General features: G+C 39.2%; 1 protein-coding gene across 1 annotated transcript in view; it reads left to right on the top strand.

The window, feature by feature from the left end:
* LOC117299078 overlaps positions 1-25,689 on the top strand; it is a gene marked incomplete at its 5' end in the record, with an annotated part of 62,417 nt that overhangs the window by 20,590 nt on the left and 16,138 nt on the right. Inside the window, 17 exons of the mRNA XM_033782494.1 lie at positions 778-965; positions 2,834-2,987; positions 4,959-5,122; positions 7,084-7,146; positions 8,107-8,209; positions 8,725-8,904; positions 9,945-10,078; positions 10,257-10,391; positions 12,832-12,906; positions 13,780-13,929; positions 16,590-16,694; positions 17,482-17,589; positions 18,789-18,948; positions 19,558-19,741; positions 21,401-21,486; positions 22,379-22,474; positions 24,079-24,260. Of these exons, the coding sequence (XP_033638385.1) occupies positions 778-965; positions 2,834-2,987; positions 4,959-5,122; positions 7,084-7,146; positions 8,107-8,209; positions 8,725-8,904; positions 9,945-10,078; positions 10,257-10,391; positions 12,832-12,906; positions 13,780-13,929; positions 16,590-16,694; positions 17,482-17,589; positions 18,789-18,948; positions 19,558-19,741; positions 21,401-21,486; positions 22,379-22,474; positions 24,079-24,260 (2,267 nt within the window). The remainder of the gene's footprint in view (positions 1-777; positions 966-2,833; positions 2,988-4,958; positions 5,123-7,083; positions 7,147-8,106; positions 8,210-8,724; positions 8,905-9,944; positions 10,079-10,256; positions 10,392-12,831; positions 12,907-13,779; positions 13,930-16,589; positions 16,695-17,481; positions 17,590-18,788; positions 18,949-19,557; positions 19,742-21,400; positions 21,487-22,378; positions 22,475-24,078; positions 24,261-25,689) is intronic.

Raw genomic sequence — 25,689 nt, 5'->3', positions numbered from 1 at the left:
TACGGTAAGCAGCGGAGCCATGAAATTGGCCCAGTTATCAATCGCTCAGGGCTCAAATTTTGAGACAAAAGTAATTGCAGCTCAAAACTTTTACCGGATTGGATAATTTGTTACAAGACCACAAAACAGGAATCAAAACAAGAAGAACACTTTCTAGACAGTTTAACTTTTAAGCTGTTTTTAGAAGCACTAACAAAAAATGATCTAAATTTTGCGTAGACCGCATACATGTAGGTCCATTATGCCAATCTCCTAAATCCATACTTTGTAGTTACTAGGTTCCAGAGTCTGTCATCTTGTTTGGTGGACTCAGGCCGGTAGCTTGATCCAAGATGTTTTCGAGCGGCCTCTAGGTCTTAACCAACCAGATGCCAGTTGGATTCTGCCCCTGCATTTTTGCAATATTTTAAAAGGTTTATTTTTCGCTAGGCAACGTGGCCATTGTTGCCAAAAGTACCTCTCTGCAGTGGTGAGCATCACTGAACTAAGTGCCCGACGTGAGCACTAAATAAGATGGACAATTCAAGAAACTACAAAAGACTCAATTGTACAGAATGACTTGACTGTTTTATTTCACTTTACATTGGAATATCTTGAGTTTGGACTTCTTTGTTGCATCTTCTGTAGGCGCTTTGTACGTAACCTTGGGAAAAAGGCACCCCTTATAAATGCTGATATGTATGTATGAAGTACAGGTTATATTATACAAATATTGACTGCTTCGAGTGCTATGGTTAAAACTATGACATTTATGCATCTCTCCTTGCTAAACCCCAGGTTGGATTGCCGGTGCTTCAGACACCAATCAATGGCTTCAAATTGATATGGGAATTGTTAGCATCTTCTCTGGAGTGAAGACTCAAGGAGTCGGAGACGTTGAAGCTTGGATTGAAACTTACTACGTAGAATACTCCAATGACTCTACTACATGGATTAGAATTCAAGATGCTGATGGTAATGATGAGGTAAGATTGATAAGCTAAGAAGGTTTAATTGTTTAACCATTGGATAGAGACTTACTGTATAGAATACTCCAATGACTCTACTACATGGATTAGAATTCAAGATGCTGATGGTAATGATGGGGTAAGATTGATTGGCTAAGAAGGTTTAATTGTTTAAACTTTTAACTTTAACCGGGTGTCTCTAAACTTTCTTACTGTTAAAAGCAGTTGACACTATTGGTTATTACTTAAATTAATTATTATTAGCATGAAACCTTCCTTGGTTACGAGTAATGGGGAGAGGTTGATAGTATAAAACATTGTGAGAAACAGCTCCCTCTGATGTAACGTAGTTTTTGAGAAAGAAGTAATTTTCAGCAAATTTGATTTTGAGACCTCATAAATAGATTCTGAGGTCTCAAAATCTGAAAGCACAAATGTTTGTGTGACAAGGGTGTTTTTTTCTTCTATTATTGTCTCGCAACTTCAACGACCAATTGAGCATAAATTTTCACAGGTTTGTTATTTTATGCATGTTGAGATACACCAAGTGAGAAGACTGGTCTTTGGCAAGTACCAATAGTGTCCAGTTTCTTCAACATGTTCAATGTTAAAGGCAAAGTAAACCTTACTTTGAGAATTTTCCAATAGTTTGATCCTTTGTAAATGTAGTTGTATTAAATCAAGTTAACCTTTGAAAATTTGATTTCAAAAGGTGGTCGTGTTTGTATATCACCCAAACTACCGAGCAAATATGTCCATGCTGTAAGACAAATTCCTATTGGAATACACAATCTGAGCAGGTACTGCGGAAACGTTTCTTTTATCAAAGTTTTACCCAGTCAGTTTCCCTTGTGGTTTATATTGATATCTGAAACAAAAAAGTCGCATCCCCTTAAGGTGATCCCCTGGCTGCCGCTTCCCAGGTTGTATCGTAATTTGGGTGTGATCCCTGGCTACACGGCAGTTAACGGTTGTATATCTTCTGACTGGCACCCCCGAACAAAGATATTGACAAAATAGGGACACCGCCAATATAGGGCTAGTTAGCTCAGTTGGTAGAGCGCCGGCACGTTAATCCGGAGGTCGTTGGTTCGAGTCCCACTCTAGTCAATTCTTTGTTTAACCCCCAAAATCATCTAAGATTTTCGGCGATAAAAATTGATTTTCTTTTTCCATGATAACGTAGTTTTCAAAGTGAAATGTTTCTAAAAATATATTATACTATCCAAAGCTTGTGTACATCCAACCATGTTGATTTTGATTGCCATTAACTTGCAGAGTCATTACTGAACGTATACATTGTACAGAGCCTTTAAACAATCTTCCCAGCCAACAAAATTTTCCTCTAATTTGGTTTATAACAATTATAACAATGTCAAATAATAAACCACAGGGGAAACTTAAAGACAACGATCACTATGTGTTATACTAACCAACCTCTCCCCATTAATCGTTACCAAGTAAGGGTTTACATAGATGCCAATAAATATTTTGAGTAATTACCAATAGTGTCCACTGCCTTTAAGAACTTTTTTTCTTCTTAAATAACACTTCCCATGTGAATGTGGAAATAAATGTTTTATTGATTGATTGAAGGTGATCCATTGGTGGCACTGTCCAGGTTGAATTGTAAACTTGGGTGTAATCTTTGGCTAAATAATAATTAATGCCTGGAATCCACAAACAAATATATTGTCAAAACTCAGAGGCTGGCAACATAGGGGTAGATAACTGAGATACCAGATAGACCCTATGCAACTTTTCAATCAACCATCAATATTTGTTTTCTGTTTTATCTCCTACATGTAGCTCAGCCATTGGAAAATGCAAAACTTCATAAATACTCAAATGTCAACGTTTCTATAATCAATGTTTTACTTTTTCAGTTATTTACAGGCAATGTAGATCAGGATTCCGTCTCTTTCGGTTACTTTGACGAGGTCTACGCCCGATATATTCGTTTTCTACCTCAAAGTTGGCACAGTTTGATCGGATTACGGGCTGAGATCGTTGGCTGCTCCACTGATAAACGATTCAGATGTAAGTATAAACCGTTATCATGCTTCCTGCATCTGCACAATATAGGGACATGATGATCTTGGTCATGTTCCTTGTATCGAACTACAATTATGAATGCTAATAATCATTATGCAAATAGGAACCAGACTATATTGTTTTTCCAGCCTCGGTTTGGTTTAATTGTTATCAATTGGGAAAATGAAGACCAATGATAAAGGTCTATAGGCTGTCAGCTCGCTTGGGAGAATAATGATATCATAGTCAAGTTTAGTTGGTTCAGGTGCCTGACGTCGGCCACAAGCTCTTTCATTTCCTATTCATGGCATCACACAACTGCCACAATGCGTACCTGCCATGGCGATAGTGTGCATGCAGTAGATTGTAGAAGGGGTATAGCTCCCGTTCATGACGTTGACGCTGTTTAGCATTTGCGTCTGCTGCTCTTGCCACTTCAGCTGAAGCAGATCCAAATTGCACTGCAGCTTGCCAGGCTGTCTTATTCTTAGCTGTTTAAGGTGCATGCAATGTGTTTTTGAAGTTTACTTGCATGTGATGACACAAGCTGATAAATTGCCTCGCTGAGGTCAAAGAAAGACCTGATTGTGGCTGTGGTGTGGTATGCGCATGTGCTCGTAACTGTTGTTTCTGATCATCAGTTGAGACATGAGAGGAATTTATACTTGTTGCATGCTGAATGCATTCCGATAACAATATTCTAACACTGGATTTTATAAACAACTTTGTTTTTTCATTTTGAAAAACATGAGTGCAGTCCATTAATTTTTGTATGTGTGAATCACTATTCACCCATGAATAATATTGTTGTTTTGTTTATCTCCAACTGTTTTAAACTGTTGACTCGTAGTCAGGCATCTTTTGTCCTCAGTAACCGACAGCTTTTATCAGTTTTCTACTTTTCCACCCTGCATGTAAATTATGTTTTTGAGTGATGCAATCCAGCTTAACAGATCCAAGCATTAAAACATGTGTGTCAATTTTTGTCAGTAACCAACTCGAATTTAAACTCCTTTTCTCTGTTTTATTCTTTCGCATCTCTACTTTGGCAAGTTTTGAACTAAAGGTTGTATCAATAAGGGTTTTTTACAGTGTTAAAGCTTAGATTATACGCTTTTCTAAATGTTTTCTTTTTACAATTGTTTTTCCACTGAGGATGACTGGAGCTAGCTAGGTGAAATGTGGTGACCATGCAACTTAAATAAAAACACTCCACAATATTGAAGTTTAAAACGAGAAGTCCCTCCGTCCACTATTAAGTGGAAATAATAATCCTGGCCTGTTACTCGTCATCTTGTCCTAACTTAAGACATAGCCTTAAGTCTTTAATGTCTCCTAGGGCCAGTCCTAACTTACGACTTTCTTTGTGAAATCCATCCCTGGGTTGACAAAAACTCATTTTTGCATGATCTCATTAAAAGCTTATAATTTACCACTTAAAGACACTGGACACTATTGGTAATTGTCGAAGACCAGTACTCTCACTCGGTGTATCTCAAAAAAAATTTGCATAAAATAACAATACTGCGAAAAATTTGAACTCAATTGATCGTCAAAGTTTCGAGCTAATGGTGGAAGAAAAAACACCCTTGCAACACAACGTTATGTGCTTTCAGATGCTTGATTTCAGGACCTCAAAATCTAATTCTGAGGTTTCAAAATCCAATTCTTGAAAAATTACTTTATTTTAGAGGGAGTCATTTCTCACATTGTTTTATACTAAACAACCCAGCTCTCCACTGCTCGTTACCAAGCAAGTTGTTATGCATAACTAATTATTCATTGTTTCTTAATAACGTGCATATTATGTATGAAATAAAAAAAGAGCTTGCACTTAAAAAAAAAAGGTGTTATGCTAATAATGATAAATTACCAATAGTGTGCACTGCTTTAAATGAGACTGTATACTTACTCATACAATAACCAATAACTTGCATGCCTGATGTTTTCCTAACTATATATATATCTACACTGTAGATCTAACACAATGTGTACGTTGTGAGACAACTAACTACTGTATCGGGGATGGTATCCAACGACCATGCGGCCGATGTGATCCACCATCAGACTCATGTAGTAGATCCGCTTCTGAACATTCATTTGGACATGCTTATGAATGTGTTTCTTGCCCCATTGGATGGGTAGGTAACATCAAGGGGGTAGCCATGAGGTTATGAGGGTGGGTTTGAGTCCCATTGCAGTCATGAAACTTCTAAACATTGTGAATGTGTTTCATGCCCTATGGATGGGTAGGTAACATCAATGGGTAGCCTAGATTTTATGAGGGTGGGTTTGAGTCCCATTGCAGTCATGACACTTCTAAACATTGTGAATGTGTTTCATGCCCTATGGATGGGTAGGTAACATCAGGGGTGTTTTCTAGAGCTTAAGAGCCATTACGGCGGTTAATAGAACCAGACTCAATCTATGGTGTGGGTTCGAGTCCTGGTCCTGACACTTCTGAGCATTCGTTTGTGAATGTGTGTCTTGCCCTATTGGATAGGTAGGTAACATCAATGGGTAGCCTAGATGTTATGAGGGTGGGTTTGAGTCCCATTGCAGCCATCCCAGTTTAGCTTCTTACGTGAGCTGTTTAGGGATTAAACTACTCAAGATGACACTTCTAAACATTGTGAATGTGTGTCATGCACTGTGGATGGGTAAGTAACATCAGGGGTGTTTCCTAGAGCTTAAGAGCCATTACGGCGGTTAAGAGAACCAGACTCAATCTATGGTGTGGGTTCGAGTCCTGGTCCTGACACTTCTGAGCATTCGTTTATGAATGTGTGTCTTGCCCTATTGGATGGGTAGGTAACATCAATGGGTAGCCTAGATGTTATGAGGGTGGGTTTGAGTCCCATTGCAGTCATCCCAGTTTAGCTTCTTACGTGAGCTGTTTAGGGATTAAACTACTCAAGATGACACTTCTAAACGGTTCGAGTCCTGGTCCTGACACTTCTGAGCATTCGTTTGTGAATGTGTGTCTTGCCCTATTGGATGGGTAGGTAACATCAGGGGTGTTTCTTAGAGCTTAAGAGCCATTACGGCGGTTAATAGAACCAGACTCAATCTATGGTGTGGGTTCGAGTCCTGGTCCTGACACTTCTGAGCATTCGTTTGTGAATGTGTGTCTTGCCCTGTTGGATGGGTAGGTAACATCAATGGGTAGCCTAGATGTTATTAAGAGCAGTGGACTCAAGCTCTGGTGTTTCAGCAGAGTGTGGGTTCGAGTCCCAGTCGTGACACTTCTGAACATTCATTTGGACATGACTTCATAATGTAATCCATACATTAAAGAACGAAGTAATGCCTCAAAAGAACGAGGTGTATGTAGATAGATGTTATTAAGAGCAGTGGACTCAAGCTCTGGTGTTTCAGCAGAGTGTGGGTTCGAGTCCCAGTCGTGACACTTCTGAACATTCATTTGGACATGACTTCATAATGTAATCCATACATTAAAGAACGAAGTAATGCCTCAAAAGAACGAGGTGTATGTAGATAGATGTTATTAAGAGCAGTGGACTCAAGCTCTGGTGTTTCAGCAGAGTGTGGGTTCGAGTCCCAGTCGTGACACTTCTGAACATTCATTTGGACATGACTTCATAATGTAATCCATACATTAAAGAACGAAGTAATGCCTCAAAAGAACGAGGTGTATGTAGATCAAATGTCTTCAATGTGAGTTCTATTCAATGGCTTTTCCTCTTATACAAACCACTTTTTAGTTTAGTCAGAATGATGAAAACCTTTGCCATTGTGTTGATTTATTTGTAGTTACATGTAAAGATGGATATGCCAGCCGTCGATTTCACAAAACTCTTCCTAACTTAGGACTAATCTTATGACTTGGGATGAGTCCCAACCCTGCACCGTAGCATATACAGACCTTAAGATTAATCCTAAGTTAGGACGAGTTAGTTACTCGTCCTAACTCGTCCTTACTCGAGATAAGACGAGTCCTAACTCTTTTTGAAATCGATGGCAGACCTTGTAGTCAGGAACACTGTTTGTGGTGTGTGACCCGTCAGGCTGATATGAGTTTCATTCTTTTCAGAACTACCAACCGTTGCTGATTTAACTGATTTTGTTGATTGATTTTTAGTTGTGTAAAGATGGTTATGCCACTCCTTGTCCAACCTACCACCACGGTAGATGTAATGCAACGGTAAGTGAGTTTAAAGGCAGCAGACACTATTGGTAATTACTCAAAATATTTATAAGCATAAAACCTTACTTGGGGACGAGTACTGGGGAGAGGTTGATAGTATAAAACATTGTGAGAAACGGCTCCCTCTGAAGTGACGCAGTTTTTGAGAAAAAAAGTATTTTTCCACGAATTTGATTTTGAGACCTCAGATTTAGAACTTGAGGTCTCGAAATCAAGCATCTGAAAGCACACAACTTAGTGTGACGAGGGTGTTTTTTTTTTCATAGTTATCTCGCAACTTTGACGACCAATTGAGCTGAAATTTTCACAGGTTGGTTATTTTATGCATATGTTGAGATACATTACAGTGTAAGTGAGAAGACTGGTCTTTGACAATTACCAATAGTGCCTCTCTTTTCTTATGTGAGGATTGCAGTAGCACCAAGTGTAAATCGGTTTTTAGTAGTACCAGTTCTGAAAAGAATCAGTGGTTTAATTTCATTTCATTCCATTTAATTTAATATTTCTGGTTGTGCAGCCAAGGACTCTTAGAAAAGCAAACTTATTCACTGTAATAATAATATAATAATAATAATAATACTACAGGTATTTATATAGCGCCTTTAACACAGGTCAAAGCGCTAAACAACAAATAAAACAAGAACAAAGCAAAGAAAGAAAGAAAAACAGAACAACAAAGGATTAATGACGAGGCTGACTGAAACTGTACTAGCCGAGATCCCAAATGAAGAGAAGACAAGGAAGGAAGTTTGGTTTTAAGATGTGGGAGGGGAACCCCAGATAATTAATCCAGGGAAAACCCACTCACTCAGGGAGGGACTGAAAACAAGATCGGATGTACTGTAGTGCCCTTGGTTTGATGTGAATCGGGGTTCCATGGGTGGAACGATACCACTACACCAACCTGGCTGCTATTGGCTGTCAAGCCTCTTTCAAGAACTCTTTTTCTTTGTACAGTATTGTCCGGAAACCTGCACCCTATGTGAGCCGGGTACCGCTTGCTTCAGTGGTGTCCAGTCCATCTGCCCAAGAGGATACTTCTCAATAGGATCCGACTCAGGTGAGCAGGGATGTGATTACATGTATTTCGTTTTCTCCAGATTGCAGAGTAGGGCTTTCAAACCCAAAATAAATGTATGTACATGTAAAGCAGGCCACGCACTTGGAAGCCTTCGTGCTCGTTATCATGCTTTGTGCTTGCAACACTTTCACATTTTGCGCTTATAGTTTTTTTGCAATAGCCTACCCCTGGGTAAGTGATTGGAGGGATTTCTAGGCATGTCTATCTGATAAGATATTTCTAAATTTTTGGTTTTTACCCTCACACCGATGTGTGTTAGCACTGTATACTCAGTACTTTCCCGAGTCCGGTGAACAAATATCACAGGCATACTACTCGGGTGGGATTTTGTTCTTTTCTTTTTTTCACAGGACTCGGGAAAGTACTGAGTTTATAGTGCTAACACACATCGGTGTATGGGTAAAAACAAAAAATTAATATTCTTTATCCTCGATGCAAATCTAACATCTATTTTATGATAAAATGTTGCTGTTTTATTGTTTACTTGTCAACAGAGTTTTGTAAGCAATGCAAGCCTGGTACATACAATAACGATACAGCGCAATCATCCTGTCTGAACTGCCCTCCAGGCTACCAGAGCACTACAGCCAAGACGTCATGTGCACCATGTGAGGTTACTGAGTGGTCTGTTGGGGATGGCACTCTCTGTAAATCATGCTCAAGTCAAGCGCAATGTAAGTCTCAACATTGTTGTTTATTCCAACGGACACATTAAAATAAAACTTCTCCTCCATACGTTACTGAATTTACCAGTCCAATCACACACTCCTTTCAAGCTTAGATACAAGGATTCTCACAAAACCTCAAACCAGATACTCATCATCTTCTAAAGCAATCTTCCTTATCAATAACGTCATTCACTTACTGAGTTCAAAACATTGTTTAAAACTCACATTTTCTAGGATTATGTTGTTTACTCTAAAGGCTTTTTATTTCCTTCTCGTTTCTTTACTGTTAATAGTTGATTGTTGTAATATCGTTGTTTTAAACTGTTGTCGTAAGAAATGCTTAAATTATTTTAATGAGTACTGTTATAGAACTGGTGGTGTGCACAAACAATCAACTGCAATTAAACTCAAGAATTGGCATTGATGATCAGCAGAGCATTGGCTCAAGTCCCAACTTATAAGCGTTCTTAAAGACACTAGACACTATTGGTAACTGTCAAAGACAAGTCTTCTCACTTTGTGTATCTCAACATATGCATAAAATAACAAACCTGTGAAAATTTTAGCTCAATTTGTCATCGAAGTTGCGAGATAATAATGAAAGAAAAAACACCCTTGTCACACACATTGTGTGCTTTCGGATGCTTTCAGATGCTTGATTTCGAGACCTCAAAATCTAATTCTGAGGTCTCAAAATCAAATTCGTGGAAAATTACTTCTTTCTTGAAAACTACGTTACTTCAGAGGGAGCCGTTTCTCAAAATGTTTTATACTATCATCCTCTCCCCATTACTCGTTACAAGTAAAGTTTAATGATAATAATTATTTTGAGTAATTACCAATAGTGTCCGCTACCTTTCAGCAAAAACAAACAAATAACCATTATTGCTTTATCCTTCACATGGGTCATAAAACTGTAGTCTCGTTTGACCTAGGAAGCTGGAACTACTCCGGAGTAGTTATGATACTTGAAGTAAAGTGTTAATAGTAAAACTGAAATCATTTGGTGTTGTGTCTTTTCTAATTTCCATAATGTACTTGATCAGGTCCATGCATGTCTGATTCCGGACCCTGTGCTGATGGTGTGTTCTGTGTGAATCAAGGCTCAGGGAGTTATGTGTGTGGGGAATGTCCTAATGGTTTCTCCGGAGACGGACTAAACTGTGCTGATATTAATGAGGTAAGGTTTCCTTTCTTGATTAACAAGGGTTTATCCCTTGGTTCATTCCCCCTGTAAGTAATTGGCTGTGTTTAAAAAAAAATCATTTTCAAAGCCTCTTATTCTTCTTTGATTTAAATAAGCATCAACAACTTTGATTTATTTGTCAAATAATCTTTCTTGTATGTTTTTCTTGAAGTGTGACACTCATGATCCGTGTTGGGGAACTTGCATCAATCTAGTACCAGGCTATGAGTGTAGTGCTTGTCCAGCAGGTTATGTAGGAGACACACCTCATGGTATTGGTGTTGATCATGCTCAGGCAAACCAACAAGTAAGTCTAGTTCATTCTTGTATCAATCTAGTACCAGGCTATGAGTGTAGTGATTGTCCAGCAGGTTATGTAGGAGACACACCTCATGGTATTGGTGTTGATCATGCTGGGACAAACCAACAAGTAAGTCTAGTTCCTTCTTGCATCAATCTAGTACCAGGCTATGAGTGTAGTGCTTGTCCAGCAGGTTATGTAGGAGACACACCTCATGGTATTGGTGTTGATCATGCTCAGACAAACCAACAAGTAAGTCTAGTTCCTTCTTGTATCAATCTAGTACCAGGCTATGAGTGTGTAGTGCTTGTCCAGCAGGTTATGTAGGAGACACACCTCATGGTATTGGTGTTGACCATGCTGAGACAAACCAACAAGTAAGTCTAGTTCCTTCTTGCATCAATCTAGAACCAGGCTATGAGTGTAGTGCTTCTCCAGCAGGTTATGTAGGAGACACACCTCATGGTATTGGTGTTGATCATGCTGGGACAAACCAACAAGTAAGTCTAGTTCCTTCTTGCATCAATCTAGTACCAGGCTATGAGTGTAGTGATTGTCCAGCAGGTTATGTAGGAGACACACCTCATGGTATTGGTGTTGATCATGCTCAGACAAACCAACAAGTAAGTCTAGTTCCTTCTTGTATCAATCTAGTACCAGGCTATGAGTGTAGTGCTTGTCCAGCAGGTTATGTAGGAGACACACCTCATGGTATTGGTGTTGATCATGCTGGGACAAACCAACAAGTAAGTCTAGTTCCTTCTTGTATCAATCTAGTACCAGGCTATGAGTGTAGTGATTGTCCAGCAGGTTATGTAGGAGACACACCTCATGGTATTGGTGTTGATCATGCTCAGACAAACCAACAAGTAAGTCTAGTTCCTTCTTGTATCAATCTAGTACCAGGCTATGAGTGTAGTGCTTGTCCAGCAGGTTATGCAGGAGACACACCTCATGGTATTGGTGTTGATCATGCTGGGACAAACCAACAAGTAAGTCTAGTTCCTTCTTGTATCAATCTAGTACCAGGCTATGAGTGTAGTGATTGTCCAGCAGGTTATGTAGGAGACACACCTCATGGTATTGGTGTTGATCATGCTGGGACAAACCAACAAGTAAGTCTAGTTCCTTCTTGTATCAATCTAGTACCAGGCTATGAGTGTAGTGCTTGTCCAGCAGGTTATGTAGGAGACACACCTCATGGTATTGGTGTTGATCATGCTGGGACAAACCAACAAGTAAGTCTAGTTCCTTCTTGTATCAATCTAGTACCAGGCTATGAGTGTAGTGATTGTCCAGCAGGTTATGTAGGAGACACACCTCATGGTATTGGTGTTGATCATGCTCAGACAAACCAACAAGTAAGTCTAGTTCCTTCTTGTATCAATCTAGTACCAGGCTATGAGTGTAGTGCTTGTCCAGCAGGTTATGTAGGAGACACACCTCATGGTATTGGTGTTGATCATGCTGGGACAAACCAACAAGTAAGTCTAGTTCCTTCTTGTATCAATCTAGTACCAGGCTATGAGTGTAGTGATTGTCCAGCAGGTTATGTAGGAGACACACCTCATGGTATTGGTGTTGATCATGCTCAGACAAACCAACAAGTAAGTCTAGTTCCTTCTTGTATCAATCTAGTACCAGGCTATGAGTGTAGTGCTTGTCCAGCAGGTTATGTAGGAGACACACCTCATGGTATTGGTGTTGATCATGCTCAGACAAACCAACAAGTAACCAAACAAATATCAGGCTTTTTTAGGTTTCTTCTTATTTTGAATTATAACCCAAAACAATTTAGTTATGATTTTTTAGCCAGAGTAAAATAGTAATTGGGCACCTGTGAAAACATGTTTAATTTTATAATGGCGATGATTATAATGTCTACCTGGTAAAGGACTTAACGGCAAACAATACCTTTGGTTACACAATCTTAGAAGCGTTCCCACAATAAGGTTTCTTATATTCAACTTTTTGCGGGGATAAAAAAAGGATATATTTTTCCATAAGCACAGTACTCGAGAGTGCAATGTTTCTCAAAATGCATTACAGTAGGTAAAGCTGATGTACAGTCTTACCACAAACTTTGGTATTGAAATCAATTTTTTTTACTCTTAAACGAGTCATTAACACATTAATTTTTTGTATCTCTCTTTTATTGCATTTGTATGGGATTTTTTGTCTGCTCTTTATGTAATTGTTATTGTTTGTAATTTGCTGCAATTTGTATGTAATTTTTGTGTAATCTGAGCCTTGACAACCCCGGATGAATTATTATTATTCAGACATTTTCTGCTTTGCCAACTTCAGGATAAAACAATTTTAAAAAAATGTATTTGAAAAAAAAAAATTACACACATAAAAAGCTTAACCTGGTATAGAAGAAGAAAAAAATGAAAATTTGAATATATAAATGCATTGATTAATTGTGATTCTGTTTTTCTCCCAGGTTTGTACTGATATTGATGAGTGTTCTATGAATAATGGCGGATGTGACCCCGTTGCTGAATGCATTAATACTGACGTAAGTTTTCTACATATTTATGGCTCTTAGGCATCAAATTTATTAATTTTAGTCTCTGAACAGCCTGTTTAGTTCAGACATTTATATGGTTTGTACTTGTATCATATTATATGAACAAATTGAATGTGCTTTGGACACTAATACCAACCTTAAAGACAGTGGACACTGTTGGTAATTGTCAAATATTAGTCTTCACAGTTGGTGTATCTCAACATATGCATAAAATAACAAACCTGTGAAAATTTGAGCTCAATCGGTCGTCGAAGTTGCGAGATAATAATGAAAGAAAAAAACACCCTTGTCACACGAAGTGCTTTCAGATGCTTGATTTCGAGACCTCAAATTCTAAACTTGAGGTCTCGAAATCAGATTTGATGAAAATTACTTCTTTCGCGAAAACTACATTACTTCATAGGGAGCCACTTCTCACAATGTTTTATACTATCAACCTCTCCCCATTACTCGTCACCAAGTAAAGTTCATGGTAATAATTATTTTGAGTATTTACCAATAGTGTCAACCGCCTAGCCTACATTGTACATGTATGGTGTCAAGTGATGTTTGAGGCTTTGCATGGTAAAAATCAAGAAATAACTCTAACTATTAAACATGAAGTGTTGGTTGTACTTTCAAGTTAACAAGTTAGGTTATTTTATGATGCATCTGAAAGCATCATTTTTTCATTATTTTTTTGCCTTTTCAATGACTCATTTAGCCAAAGTTTTCACAGATTTGTTATTTTATGCACATGTTGGGATAAACCAGTGAGAAAACTGGTTTTTGACAATTACCATAGGTTTCATGTGCCTTTAAAATATTCATAAGTAAATCCTTAAAAAACATATGACTTTTTGTTTTTTCTTTTATCCACAGGGAAGTTACAGTTGTGGTTTCTGCCCTCCTGGTTACCTTGGCAACGGTGTAATCGGATGTACACCTGGTGACTATTGCATTCTGGGTAAAAACAACTGTCATGAAAACGCAACGTGTATATCAACTGGAGCTGGTACATTTGTCTGTGAGGTAGGTCATATTACATGAGGAGAACAATATTACAAGGGTGTCATGGCTGAGTGCTTTAGAGCAGCGAATTAAAGTTACAAGGGTGTCATGGCTGAGTGCTTTAGAGCAGCGAATTAAAGTTACAAGGGTGTCATGGCTGAGTGCTTTAGAGCAGCGAATTAAAGTTACAAGGGTGTCATGGCTGAGTGCTTTAGAGCAGCGAATTAAAGTTACAAGGGTGTCATGGCTGAGTGCTTTAGAGCATCGAATTAAAGTTACAAGGGTGTCATGGCTGAGTGCTTTAGAGCAGCGAATTAAAGTTACAAGGGTGTCATGGCTGAGTGCTTTAGAGCATCGAATTAAAGTTACAAGGGTGTCATGGCTGAGTGCTTTAGAGCAGCGAATTAAAGTTACAAGGGTGTCATGGCTGAGTGCTTTAGAGCAGCGAATTAAAGTTACAAGGGTGTCATGGCTGAGTGCTTTAGAGCAGCGAATTAAAGTTACAAGGGTGTCATGGCTGAGTGCTTTAGAGCAGCGAATTAAAGTTACAAGGGTGTCATGGCTGAGTGCTTTAGAGCAGCGAATTAAAGTTACAAGGGTGTCATGGCTGAGTGCTTTAGAGCAGCGAATTAAAGTTACAAGGGTGTCATGGCTGAGTGCTTTAGAGCAGCGAATTAAAGTTACAAGGGTGTCATGGCTGAGTGCTTTAGAGCATCGAATTAAAGTTACAAGGGTGTCATGGCTGAGTGCTTTAGAGCATCGAATTAAAGTTACAAGGGTGTCATGGCTGAGTGCTTTAGAGCAGCGAATTAAAGTTACAAGGGTGTCATGGCTGAGTGCTTTAGAGCAGCGAATTAAAGTTACAAGGGTGTCATGGCTGAGTGCTTTAGAGCAGCGAATTAAAGTTACAAGGGTGTCATGGCTGAGTGCTTTAGAGCAGCGAATTAAAGTTGTGGTTGTAAGGGTTTGGGTACTTTTTCATAAACTTACAGGGTTTGAAGATAATGATAGTGGAAAGCTCCCCTTCAAATATTACTTCCTGAGGTGCTGTAGTTTTTGAGAAATGAGTACAACAATGTCATGAAAATACGTTTGTAAATGCTTAAAATAATTTGGTCTCAAAATTATTTTTATGACATTGTTTTACTCATTTCCCAAAAACTACAGCACCTCAGCACGTAATATTTTCATGGAAGCGTTGTGCTATCATTATCTTCAAACTGTGTAAGTTTAGTGTAAATCTGTGGACATTGCGTTTTTTGTCCTACAAAAAGTACATACACCCTTAAAAGGCAGTTGACACTATTAATAATTACTCAAAATAATTATCATCATAAAACCAATTACTTGGTAACGAGAAATGGGGAGAGGTTCATAGTATCACACATTGTGAGATACGGCTCCCTCTGAAGTGACGTTGTTTTCGATAAAAGAAGTAATTTTCCACAAATTTGATTTTGAGACCTCGGATTTAGATATTTTGAGGTCTCGAAACCAAGCATCTGAAAGCACACAACTTCGTGTGACAATTGAGCTCAAATTTTCACAGGTTTGTTATTTTATGCACATGTTGAGATACACCAAGTGAGAAGACTGGTCTTTGACAATTACCAAAAGTGTTCAGGGTCTTTAAGTCATCGGAGTGTGGGTTCGAATCCCGGTCAAGAAACTGGTCTCCTTTAGCAAGATACTTGAATTGCTTCTCTTCATCCAGAGGTATACATGTACATGTCATTGGGTACATGCGAGGAAAGAGGTTGATATTGTGTTTGAAAAAGCCTTTGGAGCGACACGGCAGCCAGGGTTAGTTCACTCTCCAGAATTTTATTGGCCAAGTGACCAGCCGTCGATTTCACCAAACTCTTCCTAACTTAGGATTAATCTTAGGACTTAGGACGCGTTCAGTTCCGTATGAAAATACGTAGGACGTATTGAACTCATCCTAAGTTAGGACGGGTTACTCGTCCTAACTCGAGATAAAATTGATCCTAGCGTTTCGTGAAATCGGCTGCAGGGCATTATAAATTTAAAGTACAGTGAAACAGTTATTGTTGAATTACGCTTTGTCATTTTGTAAGAGCTACATGTGGTTAATATTAACAAACTTTATGTGACAGTTTATAGTAACATTAATAATAATAATAATAATAATAATGAAAACTTATAAAGCGCACAAATCCACAGTAGTGCTCATGGCGCTAAAATACAAACAATAGCATTAATTAATATACAATAACAACAACACAAATTAAAATGTAAACCTAAGTTGAGAGAAATCTAGAACATGTGGTATAGAATACAATAATACAAATGCAATATTTAAGAAAAAACATCCTAAAAAAAAACATTGTTGTGTTTGACTGATGTTAGAGTGTCACAGTGGCTGGGCAGGTAACAGTAAATTGTAATATTGTTGTATTTGATTGAAGTTACAGTGTAACAGTGGCTTGGCATGTAACAGTAAATTGTAATATTGTTGTATTTGACTGATGTTGTGTAACAGTGGCTGGGCAGGTAACAGTTAATTGTAACATTGCTGTATTTGACTGATGTTACAGTGTCACAGTGGCTGGGCAGGTAACAGTAAATTGTAACATTGTTGTATTTTATTGATGTTGTGTAACAGTGGCTGGGCAGGTAACAGTTAATTGTAATATTGTTGTATTTGATTGATTTTACAGTGCAACAGTGGTTGGGCAGGTAACGGCGTGTATTGTGACGTAGACATTGATCTTGATGGCCGTCCAGAGTTCACGCTCCTATGCAGTGCATTATCATGTAAAGCTGTAAGTATTTCATAAGGTTCATCTTTGTCAACCTCTAGCTCTAGGGAAGGTGGGTTCTTTTTCTTCACCTTCCACCTTTTTGACCCAGGTTCCAATCCCACCGGTGTACGGTATTCTCCTCTTAACACCAGAAAAGACGCCTTGCCCAAATCTCAGTTAATCTCCAAGGCAGTACTTTAAGGCACTGGACACATTCAGTGACTGTCAAAGACCAGTCTTCTCACTTGGTGTACATGTATCTTAACTAATGCATCAAAAACAGACCATTGAAAATTTGGTGGAAGTTGCGAGAGTTTAATGGAATTAAAAAAACACCCTTGTTTTGTGTGAGTTTTTAGATGCTTGATTTTGAGACCTCAGCTGAGGTCTCAAATTCAGTTCAAATATTTTAGTGAGAAATTACTTTTCTTTCACAAACCATGTCACTTCAGAGGGAGCCGTTTTGCACAATGTACATCTGTAGTATCAACAGATCTCCATTGTTCGTTACCAAGGAATTTTTTTATGCTAGCAATTATATTGAGTAATTACCAATAATGTCCAGTGCCTTTAAGCAGCATCTACATGTAGCAACAGAGTCCAACATTCTCATGAGGATGATTTGTGCATACTGATCGAAACTTTGATTATAGAACCACTGGTTTATTTTAAAACTGAAAACGATCCCAGCATACTGATCAAAATGTTGAGTTGTCAACCACTGGTTCTTCTCAGAACCTACATGTACAGTACTCAAAAGAGTGCCATCGCTAACCTCACCTGATTATGGTTTCTTTCTTTTTATCAGGACAATTGCCCACAACTTCCCAACAGTGGTCAAGAGGACACTGATAGCGATGGCATTGGTGACTTATGTGACAATGATGATGATAATGACAGCATATTTGACAGTCAGGTAAATCCGCATTAATTTTTATCCTTTATTTTGTGCAAAACACAACATCCATCCAACATGTTGTGTCATGGTTGGCTTGTGCGTAAAGCACTCGCCTCTCTCCAAGGTGACCCCGGTTCGATTCCCGGTCGGGGCCATAAGTGAGGTGAGTTGTGCGTTAGTTCTCTGCTGTGCCACAAGGATTTTCCAGACCATCCAGTTTTCTTCCCTCGGGAAAAATCAAACACTTTCGATCTTGGCTGTGCTCCGTGGTCATAATGGGTTGATGTGGCTGGCAGCTGAATGCGCCCTTGAATGCCTGCTTCTCGAACATGTTGTAGCCGCGTCATTCGCAATTCAGCTCTAGCTGCGAGTAAGGACGATTAGCCCCCCAAATTATTATTATGTTATAATGTTATCAACCAAAGCTATCCATTTGTACTCCTGGGGTGGAGAGAACCAATCATGGTAAAGTGGCTTGCTCAAAGGCACAAGTGTCACGACTGACGAGGCCAGGTTTCGAACCCACATTCTGTAAATTACAAACCTTGAATCTACCGCCCTTCTAAGGCGATACAGTAAAATTTGAATGCAGCCAACAAACTCCAGACAAATAAACAAATTAGGGCAAACCCCTTATACATGTACTCGGTTCTTTTACAAGCATAACACATTATATGGGACTGGTTGTTTTTGTATTTCCAAAGGGCATATCATTTATAGTTAAGTATCTTGCTGACGGACATAATAATGTGTCAGACCAGGGCTCCAACCCATATTCTGCAGGTTTGAAAATTTGGTGCTCAACATGACGCATGGTTTCATTGTGCGCTTGTGAGCTCACCCCCCTACTGCTTGGCCACGACACCCCATTTCTGACCTTGTATTTGTCTCATTCAGGATAACTGCCAGTATGTAGCCAACTATGACCAAGTAGACTCTGATGGCGATGGAGTGGGTGATTCTTGTGATAACTGTCCCTCACTGTGTGCTTCAATCCACCCCCCTACTGCTTGGCCACGACACCCCATTTCTGACCTTGTATTTGTCTCATTCAGGATAACTGCCAGTATGTAGCCAACTATGCCCACAAGTAGACTCTGATGGCGATGGAGTGGGTGATTCTTGTGATAACTGTCCCTCACTGTGTGCTTGAATCCACCCCTACTGCTCGGCCACGACACCCCATTTCTGACCTTGTATTTGTCTCTCCTATTCAGGATAACTGCCAGTATGTAGCCAACTATGCCCAAGTAGACTCTGATACTGATGGAGTTGGTGATGCGTGTGATAACTGTCCCTCAAACAGCAACCCAGATCAAGCGGATACTGATGGAGATGGACAGGGGGATGAATGTGACACTGACAGTGACAATGATGGTAGGAAAAAAAAAATCCCTTTTGAACAGATACAGACATTGAAGAAGGTGACTCAAAATTGCTCAACGTTGCAAGAGAAGTACACAAGTTTGTACTGGTTTGAACTTTTATAATTATTGAACCTTCACATTCAAATGAACTATTTTGTTCTCAATTATTACCAATTCTCAACCTGGTTCTTGATAATTTTACCGAGACAAAGTCGAGGTAAATTATCAACAACCAAGCCTCGGTGGGTTTAAACCACTAGTTGAATACTGATTCAACACACTTTGATTCCCATTCATAAATATCTTTACGGCCAAAAAACATCAACACTTTTTGGTCAAAAAGTAAAATAAATGCAAAAATTTTAAATGTTCAATGATTTCTTTCAACATAACACCCCTCGCGCTATGTAATGGTAAGGCCCTCGGGTAAACAACTCCTTATAAGGGAATGCTGTGCGCGTCGCGTGTATTGCGTGATGTCACGCCCATGTTTCAACACTTTTTACTGGTCATAAACAAAGGTTTATACAAACCCACGTGACGCGCTCTCCACCAATAGGAATAGCGAAACTGTCTGAGGTATTTATGAATAACTGGTTGTGTTTTCTCTAAACTGTAGGTATTGTTGATGGATCTGATAATTGTCCCCTCATCCCCAATGTGGCACAAGATGACAGCGATAGTGACAATGTCGGTGACGTTTGTGACAATTGTCCCGATGACTATAATCCAACACAGACTGATACAGATGAGAATCGATATGGAGATATTTGTGATGTCATTGGAGGAACTGACAAAGACATGTACGTAGTGTGGCAGTTGTGTAACCAATGTCATAGATTTCTATTTAATGGAAGTGTTTCTAGGATAGGAAGTAAACTTGCGGGTACAACCATGTGTAAAACCTCTTTAGTTTGAGTATTGGCTCTGAAAAGAGCCGGTTTGGTCTTGGCGTTTCGAACAGTATACACTGCTCGTCTTCTGGTGTTTCTGATCAGAAGAGTGTGGGTTCGAAATCCCCAAGCAAGACACTTTTGTCCTTATATGTATGTACAAGACACTTAGCCATTGCTTCCTCTTTCAGATGAGACATACATGTAAAGCCATTGGGCCCATGTGTTGTGTAACGCATGTACAATAACCCAGTGCACTTATCGAAATGAGAAAGGAGTTTTTGCCCCAGTGTTCCTGGCTGTGGCTGCTTAATGCGCCGCAGCACCTTTTAAACCCTTATAAGGTGCTAAATTATTGGTTCTTAGAATTCACAACTTCAATACCCATATTGGTGTAAAAAATGTATATACACTAAGCGCCGCGAGTACTATTGTTATTATTATTATTAAATCTGAGTTTGATATTTGTCACTATAAATGCATCAGTTTTACATTTTGATTTGTATATGTTCTTGCTAGGTAGATTATGTTCCTTTTGTAGCCCTGGCGGCCTTACACTTTCGTTTTGTACTACAGTGACGTCCTGGACATCAGGGTACATTTCTGGGGCGGAAAATTTTCACAGCTTTATAACTCAAATCTTACCTGCAACAAGCCACAAATTTCAACAGATTCACATTCTATGGCGGCAAGAAGTAGATTTTTTTCAGAATTTGGGACAAGTTTTCAAAAGAACATAACCTATCCAACAAGTCAATCTACACATGGTGTTACAGCAAACCTAATACTCAATGATACCTAACCATGCAAGATAGATATTTGCCAACCAAAATGTGTGTGAGAAATAATACAAGGAGAAGTGTGTAACCCCCAAGGGCAGACGGTAGACGCACATTTTTTGGGGGCCAAATCTGTCAAAGATGAAGCAATGGAAGTGCAGAACACTTTTTACATTGTGGGGTCTGGTCCCCATATTGGCCCTAATAGGATCCATCCCCCCCCTTACCCCCATCCAACCTCCCCCCCTACCCCCATCCAACCTCCCCCCCTTACCCCCATCCAACCTCCCCCCCTACCCCCATCCAACCTCCCCCCCTACCCCCATCCAACCTCCCCCCCCCTACCCCCATCCAACCTCCCCCTACCCCCATCCAACCTCCCCCCTTACCCCCATCCAACCTCCCCCTACCCCCCATCCAACCTCCCCCCCCCCTACCCCCATCCAACCTCCCCCTCCCTACCCCCATCCAACCCCCCCTACCCCCATCCAACCTCCCCCCTACCCCCATCCAACCTCCCCCCTTACCCCCATCCAACCTCCCCCCTACCCCCATCCAACCTCCCCCCCCCCTACCCCCATCCAACCTCCCCCCTACCCCCATCCAACCTCCCCCCCCCCCTACCCCCATCCAACCTCCCCCTCCCTACCCCCATCCAACCCCCCTACCCCCATCCCCCCCCCCCCCTACCCCCATCCAACCTCCCCCCCTACCCCCATCCAACCTCCCCCCCTACCCCCATTCAACCTCCTCCAATTGTTTTTAATTGATTTCTTCTTGTTTTTTATAGAGATGGTGACGGCATTTTAGACATCTTTGATAACTGTGAGAGTAATCCTAACTCAGATCAATCAGACAATGACATGGATGGTATTGGTGAGTCAATTAATAAAAAAAAGTTGTTGGGGTTGGACAACGAATTGACTAGAGTGGGATTTGATCCAATGACCTCCGGATTAACGTGCCGGCGCTCTACCAATGGAGCTATCTAGCCCTATGTTGGCGGTGTCCCTATTTTGTCAATAGCTTTGTTTGGGGGTGCCAGTCAGAAGCCACACAACGTTGTGGTTTATAAATAACCTTCAGAATATTACCAGGTTTTACATTTTCTTATATTACTCCTCTTTGTCTCATTGTTTACCCCTCGCTTTTTCAGTGTGCTTTCAAATCCTCTTACTGTCTCTCTATTCATGTGTTTCTACTTGGCTGCTTGCGTTACACTTATGTACATGTCCATGGTTGTTGTGTTGTCAATAAGATGTAGCCTTCAAGAAAGGTTTTTCCATAGAAAGTGCTATGTAGAGTGTGGGTTCGAATCCCGGTCATGTCACTTGTGTCCTTGAGCAAGATACTTTACTATAATTGCTTCTCTTCACCCAGAGGTACATGTATACATGGGTACCTGCGAGGGTAGAGGTTGATATTGTGAATGAAAAAGCCTTTGGAGCGATATAAACTGTTGCCCAGGTTGTATACTCCCAAGGGAGCTGAGAAACATTAAAAAGGGAGGTTATTGGCCCTATGACCAGGGCACTAATGTAAAGCTCTTTGATACAGTTATTGTGAAATGCGCTATTATAAGAATTTGTTATGATTATTATTATTATTATTAGCAAAACGAAAATGTCCTTTTAGCAAAACGAAAATGACCTCTTAGAAGATTGTTGTTGAGAGTCTGTTTAGCTTTTGAGACTGACTCTAGTGGGTCAAAGTGTGAGACAATTTAAAAACTTCAAACCTTTGACTACTTTGTAACATTTTCTCACAGGTGACCTTTGTGACAATGACAAAGATGGCGATGGCATTACAGAGGACAATGACAATTGTCCATATGTCTCAAACAGTGGACAGGAAGACACTAATGGTAAGGAATATAAAAAAGTGTTTTGGGGAAAAAGAAAAAAAAACATCTTGAAAAATTAGGTGTGATGGTTCTGAAACTGTTTTGGTCCAAACACAAGTTCTTGCGTTGTCTTAGTGTGAGTTCAGTTCCTGCACATGGAACATGTGTATCCAAGCACAAGTTCTTGCGTTGTCTTAGTGTGAGTTCAGTTCCTGCACATGGAACATGTGTATCCAAACACAAGTTCTTGCGTTGTCTTAGTGTGAGTTCAGTTCCTGTACATGGAACATGTGTGTCCAAACACAAGTTCTTGCGTTGTCTTAGTGTGAGTTCAGTTCCTGCACATGGAACATGTGTATGTTAGTGGGAAACATAACTTTTGCTTTGTCTTTCCAATTGAGACATAAACTTGTAGGTCTTAAAGCAATCGCACAACATCGGTAAACAGTATTGTCCGAGGCCCACACTTCGTGTATCACAACTTCTATATAAAATAACAAACCTGTGAAAATTTAGGCTCCATCGGTCATCAGAGTCGGGAGAAAAAAAACGGGCAAACCCACTCTTGTTTCCGCACGTTTTGCCGTGTCATGACATTTGTTAAAAATAAATCTGTTATTCCCGATATCGAGAATTGATAATTGTTTTAATGTTTTCTCAAAAAGTAAAGCATTTCACGTAAATATTTAAAAGGGAAGTCTTTCACCATTACCTTCTGTAAGCCCTGTAAGTTATTTGTAAATCTATGAACTTTTATTTTTGTTCTGTTCAGAAAGTGTCCAATGGCTTTAAGTGTTGTGTATTGCACACTAAATAAATAAGGCAGTCCGGTAATTGCTTATGGGAGTAGGGGTTTGTGAGGTTTCCGATATGGTTCCCTCCAGATTGCACACCACCTCCTTGCTATAACCCCTTGCTACATAAACTGTATTTATACATGTAGTTCCAATGGGAGACTTTGTGACGCTAGGTGGCAGCAGACTTACCAGGTAAATTTCCATTGTCGCATAGTTCTCAGCATGCGCACGTGACCGAGAACCATGGATTTGACCTGGTAAGTCTGCTGCCACCAAGCGTCCCAAAAGTCTACCAAAGAACCTCTGCAATTTTTGTAAAGAAACAGGCATGTTTTTTTCTTTTTTTATTTATCTATTAAGTCTGACTTTCGATTTTGTAGGGGCCCTCAGGAAAAACAGTAAAGTTGTTGCTAAATAGTCTAAAAAACTTGTACAAGATATTTGTAGTCATTTTTTTATTTTTTATTTTTATTTTACCACCCATACACCGATGGTGTTAGCACTGTATACTCAAGTACCCGATGTCCTGTGAACAAATATCACAGGCATGTTACTCGGGTGGGATTTGAACCCAGGAACCTTGCAACCAATTCTACAGCAGTGTCTTACCAACTAGACTACCGAGGTTGCCCGGTAGCTCGAATCCTAAGATATTTATACTTGGTAAAGTTTCTTAGTTTTTTCTCAAAGAGCCAAATTTCATTCCTAAACCCATTCAATTGATATTGTGAATGAATAGTTTCAAATCTTTGTGACACTGCAAACCCTACTCCTTTGAAATAGTTTCCACCCTTTGCAAAGTTTTAAATTCTACTTATTGTCTAACAGGAAACAATATTGGAGATGTTTGTGAGACTGACTATGACGGAGATGGAACTATAGATAATGATGACATCTGCCCAAACAGTAACTTATATCAAGTGACTGATTTTGCGACAGATTTCCTTTCTGTTGAGCTGTATCCAACGTTAACAGACGCTACAAGTCCTATTTGGATTGTTACAGATACTGTGAGTAACAAAACCTTTAACCCAAAATTCACCCTTAAAGGCACTGGAGGCCTACACGCTTGGTAATTACTCAAAATATATATTTGCATAAAACCTTACTAGGTAGCAAGCAACAGAGAGCTGTTGATAGTATAAAACATTATGAGAAATGACTCCCTCTGAAGTAACATAGTTTTTTAGAAAGAGGTAATTTTCACTAAAATAAGAACAGATTTTTGTCCAGAAGCCTATTATTTCTACCTGAAAACACACTATGTTGTACAACAAGGTTTTTTTTTCTTTCATCATTTTCTTGCAACTTGAAAGACCAATTACATGTAAGTCAAAATTCTCACAGGCTTGTTTTTTATGCATATGTTGGGATACTGGTCTTTGACAATTACCAAACGTGTCCAGTGCCTTTAAAGGGTTTTGCTACCTTGTATAGATCAAGTTTTGAACAATGACATGAATCCCTACTCACTGTGAATTCAATTTTCCTCTAGAAGTTACAGCTTCATTAGTCGTCACGTTTTGGGGGAAAAAAGTAAAAATCAAATTTTACTATTCCGTGGAGCTTGTGGCTTGTATTCATTCATTCATTCATTCATTCATTCATTCATTAGACGTTTATTTTATGGCTGCCCTTCATACATTTTCACATTGTAACAAAGTTTGTCAATTATATTCAAATTATAAGAAGTAGAACACAGTAAGATATGACAAAATTTATAGTTCACTATGGTTTAGATATTTATTTTGTTAATTTTTATTTAAATACCTTCATTGCACAAATACAAAAAAAATGACATCAATGCTTAACAGGCACTCAGGCCCACTAAACATGCTAAATGGGGACCCTTGGTCACACATCAAAACCAGACAAGGGATTAGCACAATTACAATTAAACAACCGAAGAAAACAAAGAAATACTACAAAAGTAAAAAATAAAAAACATCATAAAGAAAATAGAAAAACTACAATTTAAAAATGGCAACAAAGTATTGCACAAGCATTGTAAAAATAAACAGTTATGATTAATAAGTTTAAAGTAGGACAACAATTACTGCAGGGCGAAGCAGAGTTTTTGTGCATTGACCTATTGGCAGACAAACAGAAAATACTGGACAGGATATTAAAAAAAGGTTCAACGAATCCTCATTAGCTTTGCATTTCATATATAAATAATATATAAAGTGAAATATTTAGTAAGTGTTAAAAGATTGATATAAAAGCAGCTTTGAATCATAAAATAAGACCACATATATCTTGAGAAATAGAATAAGAAACAGTAAGAGTTTGTCCCTGCCTTTCATCATTTTTGTGACTTGTTACCAAATGTTTGCCTGTGGAGTGCCACCTTATTACAATTACTCTCCTATGACAACAATTGGTTTGGGTAAAAATGATTTCAGAGATATTTGGTTATTCAGAGATTCATAAAAGGGA

Source organism: Asterias rubens, chromosome 14 (assembly GCF_902459465.1).
Source record: "Asterias rubens chromosome 14, eAstRub1.3, whole genome shotgun sequence".
In the NCBI taxonomy this organism is placed as follows: Eukaryota; Metazoa; Echinodermata; class Asteroidea; order Forcipulatida; family Asteriidae; genus Asterias; species Asterias rubens.
Note: the sequence above shows the minus strand (reverse complement) of the source record. Positions and strands in the feature narration are given on the sequence as shown.